Source organism: Amblyraja radiata, chromosome 10 (assembly GCF_010909765.2).
Source record: "Amblyraja radiata isolate CabotCenter1 chromosome 10, sAmbRad1.1.pri, whole genome shotgun sequence".
NCBI classification, from domain to species: Eukaryota; Metazoa; Chordata; class Chondrichthyes; order Rajiformes; family Rajidae; genus Amblyraja; species Amblyraja radiata.
The window spans coordinates 53,325,932-53,350,414 of NC_045965.1; the positions used below are offsets into that span (position 1 = coordinate 53,325,932).

General features: G+C 43.8%; 1 protein-coding gene across 4 annotated transcripts in view; it reads right to left on the reverse strand.

Moving 5' to 3' along the window:
• Window positions 1-24,483, reverse strand: part of palmd (palmdelphin) — a 78,025-nt gene that overhangs the window by 16,741 nt on the left and 36,801 nt on the right. For 2 of the 4 annotated variants that reach the window (XM_033028878.1, XM_033028879.1), the window contains exons 2-4: window positions 20,208-20,253; window positions 5,520-5,600; window positions 4,287-4,417 (exon numbers count right to left, since the gene is read on the reverse strand). In XM_033028878.1, the coding sequence (XP_032884769.1) occupies window positions 4,287-4,417; window positions 5,520-5,600; window positions 20,208-20,252 (257 nt within the window). In that variant the 5' untranslated portion in view covers window position 20,253. Of the gene's footprint in view, window positions 1-4,286; window positions 4,418-5,519; window positions 5,601-20,207; window positions 20,408-24,483 lie in introns of those variants that run through there. The other 2 variants (XM_033028881.1, XM_033028880.1) reach the window with 2 other exon arrangements.

Consider the following 24,483-nt stretch of genomic DNA (forward strand, 5'->3'; position numbering starts at 1 on the left):
CTCTCGCTCTCTCTCTCTCTCTCTCTCTCTTTCACTCTCTCTCTCTCTCTCTCTCTCTCTCTCCTATCGAGAGGAGAGGATTACTCTGAGAGCTAGCATTGATTTAATAGGCCAAATGGCCTCCATCTATATTCAGGGCAAGTTGGACTGAAGGGCCTGTTTCCACACTGAATGATCCTATAAGAAGTCAACAATTTCACAAAATATTTAAACATTTCACAAAATATTTTAAAATAACCCCACTAATGTATCAGTTGATAAAGCTTTATATTTTGTATGACTTTAAAATGCTTTATAGCATTATAGGCACACCTCATTCATCGAAATAGAATTCAAAACATGGGATGAAGATAGCCTCAACGCAGCATAATCCTTTATGAAGTGATCACTACATTTAATGTTGTTAATTAACAAAGGATCGTGATTTAATTTAAATGCAGAAAATGGTGGATTCCAACTCCCGAGAGCAAAAAGTTTGTGGTTGACTGCTTTGCGGTACTGTACTTACAAAGTGCACTAGTGCCATGCAGTGGCAGGAAGATTTTTCAGTGCTCATCTCTGTGTAATGGGCTAGTAATTCTTTCTGCTGGGAAAGGCAGATTAAATGTGCAGTGCACAGTGATCCAACTCTTAATAAATGACATTGGCATTAGACATCATAGTATTCATGTACTTGGTACTAATGCATAAGATGTACATCGTTTTCTATTTTACATATTCAAAGCAAAGGTCTTTCCTCTCTACTCATGGGATATTGCAGATTAAGGGCTGACTCATGGGGAAGATGGTAGTCAGGAGCCCGAGGATGAAGAGGTAAGGAGGGGGACATTAGGAGGTGCGGGGAAAAGGGGCCGTGGGCAATGTGGAGATACTTCACAGACCAAACCCTTCCAACCCCAATATCATTTAACTGACAGGTTAACAATTGCACCTCTATTATTTTAATCAGGATCTCTGTTATATCAATATAATTAAAAGTCTCAGATTGACCACTTCCTGTTTGCACTGCTAATTGATTTTAGAAAAAACGCTACCACTTATGGCTGTGATTTTTGGCCATCTTACTCAGAGTCCCCTTCTGCTGCACAGGACAAGAGGATTTAATGCTAATGTCATTTATTAAGAGTTGGATCACTGTGCAGACCTGATTTCTTTGCTGAAGCTTAGAAAATCCAATACATTTACTCTATACTCTATAATCTTTGTTTTTGGCTGTGGAGACGATGGTGGCCCCCATTTAAGGTCCCTGGAGATGATGGTTTCAAGGAACTTAAAAGACTCCACAGATGTGACTGTGATGTTGATGGTGAGTGGGGTGAGGGGAGGGGTATACAATGTCTACAATCAATTCCACTGTCTTAAGAGCATTGAGCTCCAGGTTGTTGCGATGGCACCAGGATGCCAGCTGTGTCCTAAACTAATTAAGTACTAAACTAACTAATCTTGGACTGGCAATGAGTGGACAATGTCTGTTCCAAACAAGTTTTCATGAAGGATATTTGACTGACGCTAGTGTTTTATATATTTTGTGAAATTATTAAAGTTATGTTATCTAAAAGACATTTGGACAGTTACATGGATAAGAAAGGTTTAGAGGAATATGGACCAAACGTGGGTCGGTGGGACTAGCATAGATGGGGCATTGTGGTCAGCATAGGCAAGTTGGGCTAAAGGGCCTATTTCCTTGCTGTATGACTCTATGACTATCTGTACACCCCAATATACTTGTCAAAATTTAAATATAGGAATACAGTTTTACATATTTTTCCATATTAATTATTTTAATCTCAGTGCTGCCTATTCTTTAAAACATCACGGAAGAATGGGAATGAAGAATTATTAATGGAAAGCCAGGAGGTTGAAACACCCTCTTATTATATATCATACTATGGACACGACGCGGTCAATGGTTGAAAAAAATTCCTCAACCTTCAAGATAGTCACAAAATGCTGGAGTAACTCAGTGGGTCAGGCAGCATTTCTGGAGAAAAGGAATATGTGATGTTTTGGGTCGAGACCCTTCTTTAGATTCTACTTTCCAGAGATGCTGCCTGACCCACTGAGTTACTTCAGCATTTTGTGGCTATCTTCCGTGTAAACCAGCATCAGCAGTTCCTTCCTGCACACTCTAACCTTCAAATTTGCTAGCTGAACAGACATGGTCTAATTTTATCATTGGAAAATAAAAAAAAACCTATGTCTTAGTTCTCAAATGAAAAGCTTCAATTCTCAAAGCTACTGATTTTTTTTCAATTCACAGAGTTCCAGCACAGCTTAGATGGTATAGGGGGCCAACATGTCTTTCAATATTGATAGCACCATGTGTGACTTAATCTAATTGTAATAGCAACCTCCGGTAATATTCAGCCTTCTGTAACTGAGCTGCAAAGGAATTTAAACAATTTGCTGCAGCAGTCGTACTTGAATAATCCCCTGGTTCCATAAACATATTCGGAGAACTGAAGCAACAAGAAGCATTGGAAGCCTCCAGCCAAGGAGAGGGTTAGATTTCCTTCAGCATGCGAAGAACAGGGCTGGGGTGATGTAGCCATACATACTCATTATTACTACATTTCACTGTTAATTTGTTTAATATCACTCTTTACTTGGAAACCATACGTTTTCTAGCACAAGGATTATATGAAAGGTTGAACAAGTTAGGGCTTTATTCTTTGGAGCGCAGAAGGTTAAGGGGGGACTTAATAGAGGTCTCTAAAATGATGAGAGGGATAGACAGAGTTGACGTGGATAAGCTTTTCCCACTGAAAGTAGGGAAGATTCAAACAAGGGGACATGACTTGAGAATTAAGGGACAGAAGTTTAGGGGTAACATGAGGGGGAACTTCTTTACTCAGAGAGTGGTGGCTGTGTGGAATGAGCTTCCAGGAAAGGTGGTGGAGGCAGGTTTGTTTTTATCATTTAAAAATAAATTGGATAGTTATATGGACGGGAAAGGAATGGAGGGTTATGGTCTGAGCGCCGGTATATGGGACTAGGGGAGAATACGTGTTCGGCACGGACTAGAAGGGTCGAGATGGCCTGTTTCCGTGCTGTAATTGTTATATGGTTATTATATGGTTATATGGTTATATTGACCAGTAAATGTAATTTTTAATCATTTTTTTCCAGTATGTTTTCATACCAGAATATTAATTTATATTATAAGCTAGATTGAAGCTTAGATAATTCAAACTATTCTGGGTCACTGAAGAGAATTTCCCCATGAAGATTAAGCAAGTATAGCAGAGGGCATTATATAATTGATTAGTATGGGTGTCAGGGGTTATGGGGAGAAGGCAGGAGAATGGGATTAGGAGGGAGTGATAGATCAGCCATGATTGAATGGTGGAGTAGACTTGATGGGCCAAATGGCCTAATTCTGCTCGTATCACTTATGACCTTATGAATAGGGAATAGTTGGAGTGTGCCTAATGGAAGAGGTAGCTTTTAGCTCCTAGAGCCAGCATGCTTTTCATCAGGTTATTGTACAATCATAGAAAATAGGTGCAGGAGTAGGCCATTCGGTCTTTCGAGCCAACACCGCCATTCAATATGATCATGGCTGATCAATCCAAAAATCAGTAGTTCGTTCCATTCCTGCTTTCTCCCCATATCCCTGATTCCGTTAGCCCTCAGAGCTACAGTAGGTCTAACTCTCTCTTGAATACATCAAATGTATTAAATGTATAAAAGGAATGTATAAAAGGAAACTCAAACATCAATGTAACTTGGTGAATCCTTTGAATCACAATGATCCAATGAACCCTTTATACACATTGAGTTAAATGTTACCAAATTGGCAGGGTGGACATGAAGATGATTTTACACTCATCCAATGTAACGTCTCATATATGAGTAAAATTGAGCATTAGGTCAAGTCAGGGATCTACCTGCTTGACCCCTCGATGGTTCAATGTTTCTTTTTACTGTCACATGTACTACAGATACAGCGAAATGCATCTTTTTTCCTACACAATGGATCAAGATTAACATTATTATCACTTCTATTTAGTATTCTCAGCTTCTATGGAGCTATACTGAAGTAGGATTTTTGTTCCAGTCATGGTTTTACCAACTGTACTCATACACCAAATGCTGGAGTAACTCAGCGGGCCAGCCAGCATATCTGGGTGACGTTTTGGGTCGAGACCCGAAACATCACTCATTCCTTCTCTCCAGAGATGCTGCCTGTCCCACTGAGTTACTCCAGCATTTTGTGTCTACCTTTGATTTAAACCAGCACCTGCAGTTCTTTCCTACACTGTACTCATGCACCAATGGTTTACCTGAGAATTGTTTGTTCCATTTGCTTGGATTGAAGCTGGTCTTCCTGGTGCTGTGTTCTTATCGCCTCTTGTTCTTGAGGAGTTAAGTTGGCCACTCCTTCCAGAAGCCATCTTTCTCTCAAAGCCTTTGACTGTTCAGAACAGAGCAATGTTAAAAATTGTTTTTTTATCATTTTGTTTATCATTTGGCAAGTATTTACAAATGAAAAATGTTTGGCCTCATTCGGAGGTCAGGGTCAATGTTAATGGCTGCTGGTCTAGAAGATGAAAGCAGCTCGGAGCAGGGACGGACAAATTACTTCTTCAAGCCTACATGGTCATTTAATAAGATCATGACTCTCCTGATTGCAAACTCTGCATTCCAACATACCCTTGATTACCATTCAACATTCCAACATACATTTGTACCATTCGGCTTGTACTCTCTAGATTTTAGAAGATTGAGGGGGGATCTTATAGAAACTTACAAAATTCTTAAGAGGTTGGACAAGCTAGATGCAAGAAGATTGTTCCCGATGTTGGGGAAGTCCAGAACAAGGGATCACAATTTAAGGATAAACGGGAAATCTTTTAGGACTGAGATGAGAAAAACATTTTTTACACAGAGAGTGGTGAATCTGTGGAATTCTCTGCCACAGAAGGTAGTTGAGGCCAGTTCATTGGCTATATTTAAGAGGGAGTTAGATGTGGCCCCTGTGGCTAAAGGGATCAGGGAGTATGGAGAGAAGGCGGGTATAGGATACTGAGTTGAATGATACCCATGATCATATTGAATGGCGGTGCAGGCTCGAAGGGTCGAATGGCCTATTCCTGCACCTATTTTCTATGTTTCTATGTTTCTACTCCATTGCTTATCAAGAATCTATCTACCTCCGCTTTTAAAATTATAGGATCAGATAATACTATACATAAATCCAATCACATGAAATTCAAGTATAATACCTAGAGCAAAGGGGAAGATACAGAGTGCAGAATATCGTTCTCAGTGCATCGGTTCCATGGACGAAGTCCAATGACCGCATTGGGGTAGAGGTAAATCGGACAGTACCCTAGCTTATGAAGGACTGTTTAGAAGTCTGATAACAGAGAGGAAGAAGCAAATATCATGGGCTATTGGGCCTGTTCCTAAGCTGTACGGTTTTATGTTCTATGTTCTATGTTTCACTGCAAGATTTGCTCCGATATTCATCCTTTCTTTCATTGACAATGTAGAGCATTTGTTAATTGCTGCACCTTTAAGTGCTTTAGCTTCAGCTTCTCCTCTTCCACTTCAAACCGTTGTCCCATGATCTTCTCTTGGATTTTCCTTTTTTCCTGCAAAATCAGAATTGAAACGTAAGGTTTTTGTCCAGGTGTCTCAACTATTTTCCAAGTGAAATATATTAAAGATCGACGTCATTCCGTACTGTATAACATATCATTATGCAAGCTACCATAAATCTCATTATAGACAATAGACAATAGACAATAGGTGCAGAGTAGGCCATTCGGCCCTTCGAGCCAGCTCCGCCATTCAATGACATTCAACGCCATGGTTGATCATCCACAATCAGTACCCCGTTCCTGCCTTCTCCCCATATCCCCTGACTCCGCTATCTTTAAGAGCCCTATCTAGCTCTCTCTTGAAAGTATCCAGAGAACTGGCCTCCACCGCCCTCTGAGGCAGAGAATTCCACAGACTCACAACTCTCTGTGAGAAAGTGTTTCATCGTCTCCGTTCTAAATGGCTTACTCCTTATTCTTAAACTGTGGCCCCTGGTTCTGGACTCCCCCAACATCGGGAACATGTTTCCCTCCTCTAGCGTGTCCAAACCCTTAACAATCTTATATGTTTCAATAAGATGCCCTCTCATCCTTCTAAACTCCAGAGTATACAAGCCCAGTCGTTCCATTCTCTCAGCACATGACAGTCTCACTATCCCGGGAATTAACTTTGTAAACCTACGCTGCACTCCCTCAATAGCAAGAATGTCCTTCCTCAAATTAGGGGACCAAAACTGCACACAATACTCCAGGTGTGGTCTCACTAGGGCTCTGTACAACTGCAGAAGGACCTATTTGCTCCTATACTCGACTCCTCTTGTTTTAAAGGCCAACATGCCATTTGCTTTCTTCACTGCCTGCTGTAGCTGCATGCTTACTTTCATAGACTGATGAACAAGGACCCCCAGATCCCGTTGTACTTCCCCTTTTCCCAACTTGACGGCATTTAGATAGTAAACTGCAGTCCTCTTTTTAATACCAAAGTGGAGAACCTCACATTTATCCACATTAAACTTAATCTGCCATGCATCTGCCCAATCCCCCAACCTGTCCAAATCACCCTGCATTCTCATAGCATCCTCCTCACACTTCACACTGCCACCCAGCTTTGTGTCATCTGCAAATTTGCTAATGTTACTTTGAATCCCTTCATCCAAATCATTGATGTATATTGCAAATAGCTGCAGTCCCAGCACTGAGCCTTGTGGTACCCCACTAGTCACTGCCTGCCATTCTGAAAGGGACCCGTTAATCCCTACTCTTTGTTTCCTGTCTGCCAATCAATTTTCTATCCATGTCAGCACTCTACCTCCAATATCATGTGCCCTAATTTTGCCCACTAATCTCCTATGTGGGACCTTATCAAATGCTTTCTGAAAGTCCAGGTACACTACATCCACTGACTCTCCCTTGTCCATTTTCTTAGTTACATCCTCAAAAAATTCCAGAAGATTAATAAAGCATGATTTCCCCTTTGTAAATCCATGCTAACTCGGACCGATCCTGTTACTGCTATCCAAATGTGTGGCTATTTCATCTTTTATAATTGACTCCAGCATCTTCCCCACCACCGATGTCAGGCTAACTGGTTTATAATTCCCTGTTTTCTCTCTCCTGCCTTTCTTAAAAAGTGGGATAACATTAGCTACCCTCCAATCCATAGGAACTGATCCCGTGTCTATAGAACATTGGAAAATTATCACCACTGCATCCACGATTTCTAGAGCCACTTCCTTAAGTACCCTGGGATGCAGACCATCAGGCCCTGGGGATTTATCAGCCTTCAGTCCCATCAATCTACCCAACACCATTTCCTCCCTAATGTGGATTTCCTTCAGTTCCTCTGTCACCCCAGATCCTCTGGCCACTACTATATCAGGAAGATTGTTTGTGTCCTCCTTAGTGAAGATGGATCGAAAATACCTGTTCAACTCATCTGCCATTTCCTTGTTCCCCATAATAAATTCACCTTTTTCGGTCTTTAAGGGTCCAACTTTGGTCTTAACTATTTTTTTCCTCTTCACATACCTAAAGAAGCTTTTACTCTCCTCCTTTATATTCTTGGCTAGCTTACCTTCATACCTCATCTTTTCTCCCCATATTGTCTTTTTAGTTATCTTCTGTTGCTCTTTAAACATTAGCCAATCCTCTTGCTTCCCGCTCATCTTTGCTACGTTGTACTTCTTCTCTTTTATTTTTATACTGTCCCTGACGTCCCTTGTCAACCACAGTCGCCCCTAACTCCCTTTGGAATCTTTCTTCCTCCTAGGAATGAACTGACCCTGCACCTTCTGTATTATTCCTAGAAATACCTGCCGTTGTTGTTCAACTGTAACACTGACACCTCCGATCTACCCTTCTCCCTCTCCAATTGTAGATTAAACCTGACCATATTATGGTCACTACCTCCTAATGGCTCATTAACCTCGAGGTCCTTTATCAAATCCGGTTCATTACATAACACTAAATCCAGAATTGCCTTCTCCCTGGTAGACTCCAATACAAGCTGCTCTAAGAATCCATCACGAAGTCCCTTTACAAAGTCCCTTTCTTGGAGTCCAGAACCAACCTGATTCTCCCAGTCTACCTGCATGTTGAAATCTCCCATAACAACCACAGCATTACCTTTGCTACATGCCAATTTTAACTCCTGATGCAACTTGCACCCTATGTCCAGACTACTGTTTGGGGGCCTGTAGATGAGTCCCATTAGGGTCTTTTTACCCTTACAATTCCTTAATTCTATCCATACTGACCCCACATACTGTTTCAATGTCACCCCTTGCAAGGGACTGTATTTCATTCCTCACCAACAGAGCTACCCCACCCCCTCTGCCCACCTGTCTGTCTTTTGTTAGGAGGTATACCCTTGAATATTCAGTTCCGTACATTTTCACTGTACATTTCTTTAGTATCACTCTACTTATAAATCCAACATTTTATACTTTTACTTCAGAGATACAGTGCAGAAACAGGCCCTTTGGCCCACCGGGACAGCGCTGGCCAGTGCAGCCCCATACACTAACACCATCCAACATACTATGGACAATTTACAATTTCCAAAAGCCAATTAACCTACAAACCTGTACATCTTTGGGGTGTGGGCGGCACCCGGAGAACCCGATGAAAATCCACGCGGTCACAGGGAGAATGTACAAACTCCATAGAGACAGCATCCGTAGGCAGGATCGAACCTGGGTCTCTGGCGCTGTATGGCAGTAACTCTACCGCTGTGCCACCATGCCACCCCGGCACACAGGCAGGAATGGGGTACTGATTGGGGATGATCAGCCATGATTACATTGAATGGCGGTGCTGGCTCGAAGGGTCGAGTGGCCTATTCCTGCATCTATTGTCTATTGTCAATTGTCTATTTTCTAGCATAAAGATTTAACTTACTGGGTTAGTGTAAAGTTTCACTTTTTTTTTTGGTGCATCATCTATCGTGAGCTATATTCAAAGTTGGCATTAAACTTGTTTAGATTTGACCCATACGACTGATTTTTTTTTCATCTGGGTTACTTTGTTAATCAATACAAATATCTTGATTGCCTTTGATACTTTTGTAGATATCATCATGGGTGTTGTTTGATCTATTTGATTTAGGAGCTGGGGCCATTTCAGTTTTGCGTCATTTTAAAGCAGACTAAGAGATAAGAGAATGACTTCAAGTCCAGAGACCTGGCAGGTCATATGCATGGCAGCCTTCCATCACAACACCGTTTTGTCTTGGATATATATATATAGTACATATATCAAGACAGTACAGTGTTATGATCGAAGAGCAGAGACCCGCTGAGTTACTCCAGCATTTTGTGTCCATCATTGGTTTAAACAGGCATCTGAGTACAGGAAGGAACTGCAGGTGCTGGTTTAAACCGAAGATAGACACAAAATGATGGATTAACTCAGTGGGACATGCAGCATCTCTGGAGAGAAGGACTGGGTCATGTTTCGGGTCGAGATCCTTCTTCAGACGAAGAAGGGTCTTGACCCAAAACTCCTCCTCTCCAGAGATGCTGCCTGTCCCGCTGAGTTACTCCAGCATTTTGTGTGGTATATGTGTGTGGACGCGCGAGAGAGAACTTTTTTGAAAAGGAAGAGTTGAGGGCTATTGTAAGAATGAAGATAGGAAGCACCGTCCCATGTAAAATTGATGGATTATTAGATCAAGTGGTCCTTTTCTGTTACCAAAATATCTTTATCTGATCTCTTCAAAGCCAGAATTGGAATAGCTATCTGGCATTCAGAGATTGGCTCTGAGCTCCATAGTCAGATCTCTGATAAATGCAGCATTAAACTTCAGTAAACTAATATGGTCTACAAATGGACCAAACTTTCATCCTCAATGTGTTATGTGCAACTGAAGCTATACGATGAACTTGTGAAAGAGGCTGTGAGCTGAGGGGGAAGTACTGAGGAAGCATTGGATTGGATGTAGCCAGCTGTGGTGTTCTTTGAAACCTCACTGTGAACATGTCACCAAAATGCACAATCAACATATGTAGCAAAGATAATCCCAGCCGCTCTAGCTCCATTTCCAGGATTGTTTGCAAGTGGTAAACACCAGAATTGTCACAAGAGTCGGACACATTCACCAACTTTTGAGAATACCAATAAACTCCGACTTCTCCACAACATTTCTGTTGAACATCAAGCAGGTGGCATTTCTACATTAATCATTTCGGACATAGGGTTTAGGTCAGGGGGGGTAAGATGTAATAGGAACCTGAGGGACAATTTTTTACATGAAGGGTGGTTGGTACATGGAACGGGCTACCAGAGGAGGTAGTTGAGGCAGCTACTATCAAAATGTTTAAACAACATGAGAACAAGTACATAGCTAGGTTAAGTTTATAGTGATATGGGCCAAATGCAGGCAGGTGGGACTATTATAGATGGGGCACGTTGGTTGGCGTGGACAAGTTGGGCTGAAGGGCCTATTTCCATGCTGTATGCCTCTATGACACTATTTCATGGACTTACAACAAACAAACGGAGATGGTAAAGTCAGTGCTGGGAGGAGCTTGCGTCAAACAAACTGTTAAAGGTGTGATTTCTATATAGAAACATAGAAAAATAGGTGCAGGAGTAGGCCATCCGGCCCTTCAATCCAGCAACGCCATTCAATATGATCATGGCTGATCATCTAAAATCAGTACCCCATTCTTGCTTTTTCCCCATATCCCTTGATTCCTTCGCCCTCAGAGCTAAATCTAACTCTCTCTTGAAAACACCCAGTGAATTGGCCTCCACTGCCTTCTCTGGCAGAGAATTCCACAGATCCACAACTCTCTGGGAGAAAAAGTTTGTCCTCATCTCAGTCCTAAATGGCCTACCCTTTATTCTTAAACGGTAACCCCTGGTTCTGGACTCCCCCAACATTTGGAATATTTTTCCTGCATTTAACCTGTCCAATCCTTTAAGAATGTTATATGTTTCTGTTAGATCCCTTCTCATCCTTCTAATTTCCAGTGAACACAAGCCCAGTCAACCCATTCTTTCATCATACATCAGTCCCACTATCCCGGGAATTAACCTGGTGAACCAACTCACCATTGAGGCACTCCCTCAATAGCAATGATGTCCTTTCTCGAATTAGGAGACCAAAGTTGCACACAGTACTCCAGGTGCGGTCGCACCAGGGCCCTGTATAACTGCTGTAGGACCTCCTTGCTCCTAAACTCAAATCCTCTAGCAATGAAGGCCAGCATGCCATTAGCTTTCCTCACTGCCTGCGGTACCTGTACGCTTACTTTCAGTGACTGATGTACAAGCACACCCAGATATTACATTTGAAGCAAGCAGGGTTCAGGGAAATCTCTGCAGGAAGCTATGGGTCAGACCTATCCCTTGCACATATGGCAACATTTTCTTCCTAGTGTTCACCAACAGTAAGTTATACTCAAAATGGTTCAGAGTGAAAGAGTGAACCATATTTAAAGGTGGAGGGCAGCTTGCAAGGGGCTGTGCAGATGATGTCAAGCCCCTTCAAGCGAATACTGGAGTTAGTTGTATTCAGAGTCAGAGTTGGAGAGAAATGCAAATAAGTATAAGTTATCATTACATTTAAGCATTAAAGTTATTTCAGGTCATCCGAGTATAGGGATCACATTTGTCCACAATATCTTCCCGTATTTTACGACCACGCGCTCACGGGTAGAACGTACAAACTACGTTCAGAGAGCACCCATAGTCAGGATCGAACCCGGGTCTCTGGATCTGTACACCGGCAACTCCACCACTGCACCACCGTGCTGCCCTATGAGTGTATTTACTATTCTTTCACCATCCAATAACCAGTATAACCCGGCTATGTTCTTTCTCGATTGAGAGTCAAGCTGGAGCTTTCTTTAAATCAGGAACCTATAAAGCACATGGTTACTGGTTTGAATAAAACTGATTTCACATTGGTTTCTTTCTCGAGTATGTCATTCCTCAACGAACACCGTTCCATGGTACCAGGAGGCCCTGAAGCAGTCTGCCAATATTTTTAAATTATTCCATTTAATGCTTGGAGAGGCTTGCTAATTCCAACTAATTCCAGCCTCCCGGACAGCCTTGACCCATTACAGTTTGTCTTTCATCACAACAGGTCCAATGCCCTACACTCATCACTGGAGCATCTGGATAACACCCACATCAGACTCCTACTGTATATATTGACAACAACTCTGCTTTTAACACTATGACCCCAACCGAACTCACTTCCAAAGACCTAGGATTACACTATGAATAGTATTACACTCTGAACTGGATCCTTGATTTACGGAGCCATAGGCCTCAATCAGTGAGGATAAGTGGCAAAACATCCTCCATAATAATTCCCAATACCAGTGTCCTACAAGGATGCGTTCTCAGCCTACTACACTTCCTATACATGCACGACTGTTTGGCCGTATGCTGCTGTAACACCATTTACAAGTTTACAGAGAGCAGGGGTGAAATGCGTGTCATAAGGGCGTAACTGATAGGAGCAGAATTAGGCCATTTGGCCCATCAATCACACTCACTAGAGTGTGTGGCCAGGGCGGTGTGGGTCTCTGATGGTGCTGGCTGCCTTTTTGAGGCAGCGTGTCCTGTAAATCCCTTTGATGATGGGGAGGGCAGAACCCGTGATGGATTGGGCAGTGTTCAATAACTTGCTCTCACGCACTTAGCATAATGACAAGTGGAAGATTTATTTTCAACATAATTTACAGTTACCATAATTTTCATATCCACATTAATGCAGAATTGCCTGTCTAATGTTATTTGTAAACCAGGTCCAAGATGAATTGCGAACCTTCAGACCATTTACTCACCATGTGATACACAGGCTATTAATTGGGTGGATGCACACTATACCCACCCTCAAATGGTGGTCAAAGATCCTCTCTACAGTACATACTAGATGCTGACTGATTTCTTCAGACTCTATGAAGCAAAGGTGAGGCATCTTAACTCACAAATGGCAGGGAAAAGAACCAATGAGGGAGAAGCAATAGTTTGTCCGATTGCCATGGGCAATTTCAGTTTAGTTTATTGTCATGTGTACTAAGGCACAGTGAAAAGCTTTTGTTGGTGCCAACCAGTCAGTGGAAAGACAATACATGATTACAATAGAGCCATTTACAGTATATAGATACAAGATAAGGGAATAGCGTTTAGTGCAAGGTAAAGCCAGCAAATTCTGATCAAAGATAGTCCGAGGGTCACCAGTGAGGTAGATAGTAGTTCAGCACTGCTCTCTAGTTATGGTAGGATGATTCATTTGGAAAGAAACTGTCCCTGAATCTGGAGGTGTGCGTTTTCACACTTCTATACCTTTTGCCTGATAGGAGAGGGGAGAAGAGGGAATGGCCAGGGTGTGACACGTCCTTGATTATGCTGCTGGCCGTGGCAAGGCAGCGTGAGGTATCAGTGAGCCATTCAAGGGCACTTTGGGATTGATGGCTGTAGAATAGCATTTGCATAGAATTATTCTTGTCTAAATTATCTGTTGCTGTTGGATGGTTAGGTGGAAACCAGTTTCCCTTTAACAGGTGGGTTGGTAACATTATACTGCTTTATAAATAAAATATCAAGCACTAGTGTTGTGAAATAACACATATGTTACCAATGTGGGACGGATCATGGCAACTGAAAGATTTTTACAATGGGCCAGACTGTGTTTGATCTCGCCCATTCCCCATATTCACTGCCCATGCCATTCCTCGTTCATCTGACCGAGCCAACATTCAGACATGGACTGATATGTGGGAAACTACGTATACATAATTGGGCGACAGGCACGGTGACGCAACGGTAGAGTTGCTGCCTTACAGCGCCAGAGACCCGTGTCCGATCCTGACTGTGGATGCTGTCTGTACAGAGTTTGTATGTTATCCCCATGATCCCGTGAGTTTTCATCGGCTGCTTCAGTCTCCCTCTACATTCCAAAAACTTACATGTTGGAATGTTAATTTGGCTCTGGTAAAGATTGTAAATTGTTCCTAGTGTGTAGGATAGTACTAGTTCACGGAGATCGCCAGTCTGCGTGGATTCAGTCTACCGCATGACAGAAGGGGAAGGGGTTGTACTGCTTGATAGCCACAGGAAAAAATGATCTCCTGTGGCGTTCTGTGCTGCACCTTGGTGGAACCAGTCTGTGGCCGAAGGTGCTCCTCAGGTTGACCAGTGTGTCATGGAGGGGGTGAGCTGTATTCCCCAAGATGTTCTGCAGTTAGAGGAGCATCCTCCCCTCCAAGACCATCTCCAGTAAATCTAACTCCGCTCTCAGGATGGAGCCAGCCTTCCTGATGACAGTGTGCTGATCCCAGTCAACAGTGTGATGGAATAATCTCCACATATCTCGATGAATGTTTCTCCCGCATTGTGCAAGATGCTTGACACTATCTGGCACAAAGCAGCCCACATTGAGGCAAAAAAAAAAGTCTAAAACCCTCAGCATTCATTTTCTTCACTGCCCACATAGATCATGGTACAGCACAAGAACAGGCCCTTCAGTCCACAATGTTTGTGCCAAACATGATGCCTAGCTCAACTCGCTTCTGTCTCCACATGATCCATATTCCACCATTCCCTGCATCTCCTTGCAGCTTTCCAAAAACCTCTTAAACACCACTAGCGTATCCGCCTCTATCACCACCCCAGGCAATGTCCAGGCCTCCAACATCCTCTGTGTAAAAAGGTTCCCCCGCATATCTCCATTGAACTTTCCTCTCACCTTATAGCTATGCCCTCTAGTGTTGGACCCTGGGAAAAAGGTTCTATGCCTCCCATAATTTTATATACTTCTATCAAGTCTCCCCTCAACCTCCGACATTCAAGAGAAAACAATTCAGGTCTATCCAACTTCTCCCAACCCCTCTTGAACCTCCTTAATCCAGGCAGCATTATGGCAAACCTCCTCTGCACCCTCTCCAAAGCTTCCACATCTTTCCTGCAATGGGGCGACCAGAGATGTACGCAATATTCCAAATGCGGCGTAACCAAAGTGGCGCAGCGGTAGAGTTGCTGCCTTGCAGCGCTTGCAGCACTAGAGACCCAGGTTTGATCCCGACTGCGGGTGCTGTCTGTACGGAGTTTGTAAGTTCTCCCCCTGACCTGCGTGGGTTCTCTCCGAGATCTTCGGTTTCCTCCCACACTCCAAAAACGTACAGGTTTGCAGGTCAATTGGCTAATTGGCTTGGGTTTGTATACTTGGTGTAAGTGTAAATTGTCCCTAGTGTGTGTAGGCTTGTGTTAATGTGCGGGGTGATCGCTGGTCGGTGCGGGTTCAGTGGGTCGAAGGGCCTGTTTCCGCGCTGTATCTCTGAACTAAACTAAAACTAAACAAAGTCCTGCATCGTTGTAGTCTTTTGCCCAGGCTCTTCCAACAGTGCCATTCATACTTGTAACCTCTACCACCAAGAAGGTCAGGAGAACATAGGAGCATCACCACTTGCAAGGTCCCCTCCAAGTTATACACCATCATGACCATTATCCCTTTGTCATTAGGGTCTAATTTCTGAAAGCCCACCCCAACAACATTGTGGGCGTAACTTCAACTGCGTTTTATTGCCTCTATGCCGTGCAGCAAGTCCCTTGGCCTTTTCCGGAGCAGTAAATGATGGACAATATATGGACTCTGGCCTTGCTAGTGATGTCCAGATTAAAAAAAAAAATGAGCACATAAACAAATAAAAAAGAATTATCCTGGTTTTATAGAGAGTGGCGCAGTGGTAGAATTGCTGCCTTACGGATTTTGCATGTTCACACCTGTGGCCAGTCCACTTGGGTTTTCTCCGGTTTCCTCCCACATTCCAAAAGCGTGCAGGTTTGTAGGCGAATTGGCTTCTGTAAAATTGCCCCTCGCGTGTAGCGAAACTGGGATAAGTTAGAACTAGCGTGTGGGTGATCGTTGGTCGGCCCGGACTCGAGGGGCTGAAGGGCCTGTTTCCACGCTGTATCTCTAAACTAAACTAAACCTTTGGGCACCTGAGGATATTTTAACTTGTACCTGTTGATTCTTGAATCCGAATCATTCACAAATCTTGAATGACTGCAGTCCCAACACATTTCCAACAAAACATATTTTCTACCTTTTGCAATTATGCGTAGTTGTCCAAACGTTTTATTTTCTGGTGTCTTTTTTGTAGTTGACAAATTGTCATCTGTTCATTGACTCCACATGTTCCGAACCCAGTCCTGAATCTACTGACTTTTTCTTTCACAAAAGCCCTTCCAAAATCCAAATAAAACACAGCTACTTCATTCACGCCCTACCTGACCAAGCCTCCAAACTCATCGTTCCCCAGCCCCGCACGGCCCGTTTTTACCTTCTCCCCAAAATCCACAAACCCGGCTCTCCCGGCAGACCCATTGTCTCTGCGTGTTCGTGCCCCACCGAACTCATCTCCACATACCTTGACTCCATCCTATCCCCCTTGGTCAAATCCCTCCCCACCTATGTTCTAGACACCTCAGACACTCTCCGCCGCCTCCACGCATTCCACTCTCTGGGCCCTCACCCCCTCATCTTCACCATGGATGTCCGGTCACTCTACACCTCCATCCCCCACCAGGATGGCCTCAGAGCCCTCCGGTTCTTCCTCGACCAGAGGAGCAACCTATACCCAGCCACTGACACTCTCCTCCGCTTAGCGGAGTTGGTCCTCACCCTCAATAACTTTACATTTGACTCCTCCCATTTCCTCCAAACACAAGGCGTAGCTATGGGCACACGCATGGGCCCCAGCTACGCCTGCCTCTTTGTCGGGCACGTCGAACAATCCTTGTTCAATGCGTACCAGGGCCCCATCCCCGACCTCTACCTCCGCTACATTGACGACTGCTTTGGTGCCACCTCCTGCACCCACACACAACTGACTGACTTCATCCACTTCACCACCAACTTCCATCCGGCACTCCAATACACCTGGACGATTTCAGACACTTCCCTACCATTCCTTGACCTCACCATCTCCATCGCAGGGGACAGACTCCTGACCGACATACATTATAAACCCACTGACTCACATGGCTATCTGGACTACACGTCTTCCCACCCTGCCCCCTGTAAAGACTCCATCCCCTACTCCCAATTCCTCCGCCTACGCCGCATCTGTTCCCAGGATGAGACATTTCATACTAGGGCATCGGAAATGTCCTCGTTCTTCAGGGAACGGGGATTCCCCTCCGCCACCATAGATGAGGCTCACACCAGGGTCTCATCCATACCCCGTAACACTGCTCTCTCTCCCCATCCCCGCACACGCAACAAGGGCAGAGTCCCTCTGGTCCTCACCTTTCACCCCACCAGCCGGCAAATACAACACATAATCCTCCGCCATTTCCGCCACCTCCAACGTGACCCCACCACTCGCCACATCTTCCCATCTCCCCCCATGTCTGCCTTCCGCAAAGACCGCTCCCTCCGCAACTCCCTCGTCAATTCTTCACTTCCCTCCCGCACCACCCCCTCCCCGGGCACTTTCCGTTGCAACCGCAAGAAATGCAACACCTGTCCCTTCACCTCCCCCCTCGACTCCATTCAAGGTCCCAAGCAGTCGTTCCAGGTGCGACAAAGGTTCACCTGCATCTCCTCCAACCTCATCTACAGCATCCGCAGCTCTAGATGTCAGCTGATTTACATCGGTGAGACCAAGCGTAGGTTGGGCGACCGTTTCGCCGAACACCTCCGCTCAGTCCGCAATAACCTACCTGACCTCCCGGTGGCTCAGCACTTCAACTCCCCCTCCCATTCCCAATCCGACCTCTCTGTCCTGGGTCTCCTCCATTGCCAGAGTGAGCAACAGCGGAAATTGGAGGAACAGCACCTCATATTCCGTCTGGGGTCCTTGCGTCCCCTTGGCATCAACATTGAATTCTCCCAATTTGGCTAGCCCGTGCTGTCCCCTCCCCCCCTCCCCTTCCTTCACCCTCTAGCTGTCTCCTCCCATCCGCCCGCCCTCGGGCTCCTCCTCCTCCTCCCTTTGTCCTTCTTTCTTTCCCCACCCCCTATCAGTCTGAAGAAGGGTTTCGGCCCGAAACGTCGCCTATTTCCTTCGCTCCATAGATGCTGCTGCACCCGCTGAGTTCCTCCAGCAATTTTGTGTACCTACTTCATTATGATTGTTTAGTTTAGTTTAGTTTAGAAATACAGCGCGGAAGCAGGCCCTTCGGCCCATCGAGTCTGCGCTGACCAGTGATCTCTGCACATTAACACTATCCTACACACACTAGCGACAATTTTTTACATTCATGCCAGGTCAATTAACCTACAACCTGTACGTCTTTGGAGAGTGGGAGGAAACCGAAGATCTCGGAGAAAATCCACACATGTCACGGGGAGAACGTAAAACTCCGTACAGACAGCACCCGTAGTCAGGATCGAACCCGGGTGTCTGGCACTGTAAAGCAGTAACTCTACCGTGTATAAGCTGCGTAAACTACTTTTGCCCTTTCAAAGATTTCAATGAGCTTGATTGAATGCGATCTTCCCTTTTGAATATTGCGTTAGCAACCCTTTGATATGTCTTTGGTTAATGTATTTCATTTGATTACATCCTTTAGTAAAATTTCAATCAGCTGATGTAATGCCAGTTGGTATACAATTACCGGGACTTGTTCCATCTCCTTTATAAAGCGAAAGAACAGCATTAGCTATCTCCAATCTTTTAATATGGTATCTCTTTTCTATTCATTGTTACAAAAAGTTGGGACACAATCCGTTGGAAACAGAGGATTTGTACTCTCTGTGTTATGTAGTAAATGATTTGTCATTGAAACAGCGAAATCTGCTACAAAGTTGTCCTTGCGAGTTTAAGTTTGTAAAACATAATTATATGACATTAAAACAGGTTTTAAATAGCATCAAAATCTAGATCATAGAAACATAGGTGCAGTAGTAGGCCAATCGGCCCATCAAGCCAGCACCGCCATTTAATATGATCATGGCTGATCATCCAAAATCAGTACTCTGTTCCTGCTGTCTCCCCCAGATCAGATCTGGAACATCTAAATCAGTAATATAGATGAAACTTCCTATAATTCTTTAAGGGAATATTGTTACAAAACAGCAAAAATAGGTTATTTCCACATTTATTAAGGATGTTCTGTCATTCAGCACCTGTACAAATTCTGTAGTGTATTTTACCCTGGCTTAGGGACTGAATATAGTTATGATTTACCAATTGCTAATTTTGGTTTTTATCTTAAGACCAAATCGCAGGCTGCCATTAATATATTATTCAGTAGAAACTCAGGAATGATCATTTCCAATTACAAGTACTTACGGCAAATCTTTTAACCACTATTAACACATAGCAATCATGCTCTCAAATATTATAACTTTTTAGATCATTAAAATAAGATCCAAACGCATAGGTATATTTTCATTAGCTGACCAGTCAGCTGTGTAGAACATTTGTCTTTCCAATATTGTAATGTCTATTGAAAAGTCACAATAAGTATATTCTATACCTTAGTTATTATTACAACAGTGTCATTATGCTATGGAACGAGAGGTTATAATTAGGGTGAGATGGCATCAAGCTCCATTCTCACCTAGAATGTATCACCTTGCCCTCAATCACGCTGCTATAGTAGTCTTCTGTGCAGACTCTGACCTCATACCAAAACAGATACTTGAAAAATCAATTGCAAGGGCATGACATGCAGATTTCTATTCCTCACTTTCAACTTCAATGGCTATTAAATCTGACAGCGAAAATATATAATTCAGCTACCATTCAGGGACAAAGCAAATTTGTGGAATATTTTGATATGAAGATGGAGAGTCTTTAACTAACTGACTCCTGCCAGCAAGGAAATACTTAATTTAGACACTAAAAGCTGGAGTAGCTCAGTGGGTCAGACAGCATCTCTGGAGAAAAGGAATAGGTGATGTTTTGGATCGAGGCACTTCTTCAGAAGAAGAGTCTTGACCCGAAACGTCACCTATTCCTTTTTCTCCAGAGATGCTGTCTGACCTGCCAAGTTACTCCAGCTTTATGTGTCTAACTTCGGTTTAAACCAGCATCTGCAGTTCCTTCCTACACAGCAAGGAAATACTTTACTGAAGTTGAAGGTCCTTGAAGCCTTTGACCTGATAGTGTCCTTCACACACACATACATACACTGACAAACAATACGCAGCTTGGGTTACAAGGAAGGCAAATTTAGAGGACTTACGGTGATGGCTTGCAGTCTTTCTTTCAGTAGATGCTTCTCTTCCATCCTGAGAATCAAAACAGAAAGAGCTAAAGTAGAATGCTGAAGAACATGAGCAGGGGAGGGAGATGCGAGTGGTGGCGTCTGGTGCAGCCGGGCGGGAGAGTATTTCTGGCTTGTCAGGACGTCTCCCAGCAGATGATGGTGCTGGCCTGACTCAGGCTGGCACATGTGATGAAGGGTGCTGGCTGGGCTGTCTATTTTGAGTGACAGGCCATATGTTCCCCTTGGCCCAGAAATCCTTTTGTTCGATTGTTTCAGGAGGTGAGACAGCTTCCTAACATCCAGCATTAAAGTGTCAAGACTGCATCTTAAAACTAAGACTGCATATGTTGTTAATATAACCAGAAACCCAGACATCTTACAGAGGAGTTTTATGCAATTAACATGTACAACTCATATTATTGATTAAATAAGACATATTCTAGATCCTCGGAGAAAAAAAGATGTGAAGGCTTTGGAGAGGGCGCGAAAAAGTTTAGTTTAGTTTAGAGATACAGCATGGAAACAGGCCCTTCGGCCCACCTAGTCTGCGCCGACCAGCAATCCCTGTACACGAACTCTATCCTACATACTAGGGACAATTTACAATTTTTACCAAAGCCAATTAACCTACAAACCTGTATGTCTTTGGAGTGTGTGAGCACCCCAAAATTTCACCTGTTCCCTTTCTCCAGAGATGCTGCCTGACCTGCTGAGTTATACCAGCATTTTATGTCTATTTTAGATGCCAGTAGCGTTTTGTTTGGAACAGGCAGTGAATCAACCATCTTCTACTATTGTAAGAGGGGGTTTGCAGGGCTCTGCCCTAAGCTGACACTTTAAAGGTATTTTTAAGAACATGAAAACATGTGAAACAGGAGCAGGATTAAGCCGATCAATCGATTCAATCAAGCCTGCTCCACCATTCAATGGCATCCTGGTCAATCCCATCTTGGCCTCAGCACTCCTTTCCTTCTCACCCCTTTGCTCTTTTGTATTTTAAAAACACAGCATCCATGCTCTCAAAGATACTCAGCCCTCTGGGAGTTTAAATCACTCCTCATCCCCACCTTAAATGGGTGACTCCTTACTCTGAAATCAAGTGCCTAGGTCCAGATGAATTTACAAGGAGAGCCACCCTCTCAGTATCCACTCTGGTAACCCCCACAGAATTTTATATGTCTCAATAGAAACATAGAAACATAGAAAATAGGTGCAGGAGTAGGCCATTCGGCCCTTCGAGCCTGCACTGCCATTCAATATGATCATGGCTGATCATCCAACTCAGTATCCTGTACCTGCCTTCTCTCCATACCCCCTGATCCCTTTAGCCACAAGGGCCACATCTAACTCCCTCTTAAATATAGCCAATGAACTGGCCTCAACTACCTTCTGTGGCAGAGAGTTCCAAAGATTCACCACTCTCTGTGTGAAAAATGTTTTTCTCATCTCGGTCCTAAAAGATTTCCCCTTTATCCTTAAACTGTGACCCCTTGTTCTGGACTTCCCCAACATCAGGAATAATCTTCCTGCATCTAGCCTGTCCAACCCCTTAAGAATTTTGTAAGTTTCTATATGATCCCCCCTCAATCTTCTAAATTCTAACAATAAGATCACCTCTCATTCAATGAGCACAGTTCCCCAATGCAAGCTAATATATTACACCCGACCCCATGCACTTTCATCTTGTGCAGCAAGAATCTTCAACAAATATGCGCTGTTGTCAACAGTCACTCTCAGGGATGACGAGCTAGATGGACAGTTAGACAGCCATTTCTCTTGATTTAGCTTGTCGGAGTCAAAGCTTTTCACGAGTAGGGGCAGCACAGTGGCGCAGCGGCAGAATTGCTGCCTTTCAGCGGCAGAGACCCAGGTCCGATTCTGACTATGGGTGCTGTCTGTATGGAGTTTGTACGTTCTCTCTGTGAATGCCTGGGTTTTTTCCGGGTGCTCCAGTTTCCTCCCACACTCCAAAGGCATACAGGTTTGTACGTTAATTGGCTTCGGTAGAAATTGTAGATTTTTGCTAGTGTGTGCAGGATGGAACTAGTGTACAGGGTGATCACTGGTCGAAAGGGCCTATTTCTACGCTGTACCTCAAAAGTATAAAAGTATAAAAAGGAAATGGCTTGGACTTTTGGTCAATAACGAGATGTCTGCACCCACAACGGATTTCTAGACTTGGTTTTCAGTTACACTTTTCCACATTTTGGCATTGTGGATGACTTTGCAGATGTCAGTTATATTCTCAGTAGCAAGGCCTAGCTTAAACTCTATTTGGTGTTTTCCTCTGTTCAATTTGCTCCTCTCTTCTCCCAGTAATGCCAACTCCAGCGGGTTATAGACAGAGAGCCACACAGCCTGGAAACAGGCCCTTTGGCCCAACTTGCACGATGATGGTCTCTGATGCTGGTAAAACCCCTTTATAATTGGGCCGCAGGATAAGGGTGTGGAGAAAAAGTCCTGACACAAAACCTCGATTATTCATGTTCTCCAGAGGTGCTTCCTGTCCTGCTGAGTTACTCCAGCACTTGGTAACTCTTTTTATAAACCGGCATTAGCAGTCCCTTGTGTTTACATTGGGGTCTGTAGGAATGTTTTGTGTCCAAATTGGTGATGTATTTTCTACACTCCACATCAAAAATATCTCATCGGTTACAGAGTATTATGTAATGTTTTAAAAGGGATGTTAATGCTATGTACAATGGTTCAATGTTTTATTTATTATCACGTGTACCAAGGTACATTTTTTTGTATTTTGTTTTGTATTATGCAAGTCCAAGTCTTATTTACCATTGTATATTTTACCCTCTTTAGACTTGGGAGATGCAGTGCGGAAACAGACCCTTCAGCCCACCGAGTCCGCGCTGACAAGCAAACACTCCGCACGCTAGCACTATCCTACACACACTAGGGGCAATTTACAATTAACAGAAGCCAATTTACTTACAAATCCGCACGTCATTGGAGCGTGGGAGGACTATTTCTCTATTTTTTTTCCTTTTCCACGCTCTCTCTTTCTTTCATTCTCCTTCACAATCTATCTTTTGTTTTGTTTCCTATCCTCCATTACCTCCTGACGTTGCTAGCAGGAAGTTACCAGGGACAATGATGTATTGCTGTTATTTCAATCAGAAAGCAAGCGGTTCCCCGTAGAGTGATTCACAGAATCCAGATCTGTGGCAGGGCCAGAAATGTCAGCAATTCCTGTTCACATTCCCTTGTTGTTTGCATCATGTTCAGATTAGGACCAGTCTGGAGGACTCGAGCAATGGCATTGAAATGTATCAATGTGAACAACAATTAAAGGGCGGCCACGGTGGCACAGCGGTAGAGTTGCTGGCTTACAGCACTTGAAGCACCGGGGACCCGGGTTCGATCCCGACTGCGGGTGCTGTCTGTACCGTCTCCCTGTGACCGCGTGGGTTTTCTCCGAGATCTTGGTGTTAGTGAAAATTGCCCCTAGTGTGTTAATGTGCAGGGGATACTGTTAATGTGCGGGGATCGCTGGTCGGTGTGGACTGGGTGTGGACTAGAAGGGCTTGTTTCTGCGTTGTATGTCTGAACTAAACCAAACTAAACAGTGCCGTGCTTCACACTTCTGCCACTCACGCCATCATGCAGAGCAATATATGAAGCACAATTCTATGTAGAAGCTGCCAACAATGTACCAGATAACACCGAAGATCAGGATCGATCCAGGGTCTCTGTGGTTGAGGCAGCAGCTCTAGCAGCTGTGCAACTGTGCTGCACTAGCAATAGTATTTATAATCATAATCATATTTATTTTATTAAGGGAATTGAAATTCCACCACCACCATGGTAACTGCAAACTTTAATTGTATCTCAATGATCTACTACTTCCTGCACCCCATTCCCACTTCATGATATATATTGATCAGCTCGACATTACGTTTGTACATTGCTTTGGCATAGAGCAGTACAATAGGTGTCGTGGTTAATCATTTAAGGGTGAGAGCGGAAAGAATTAATAGGAACCTGAGGGGCAACCTTTTCACATAGAGGGTGGTGAGTATATGGAATGAGCTGCCAGAGGAGGTAGACACTAAATGCTGGAGTAAATTAATGGGTCAGACTGCATCTTTGGAGAAAAGGAATTTTGAGTCGAGAAGTTCGGGTTGTAAGCTACCCATGAATTGGAGGAACAAAACCCCATATTTCGCTTGGGCAGCTTACAACTCAGCAGTTTGAATGTTGACCTCGAATTTCAAGTAACCCTTTCATTCCTTGCATT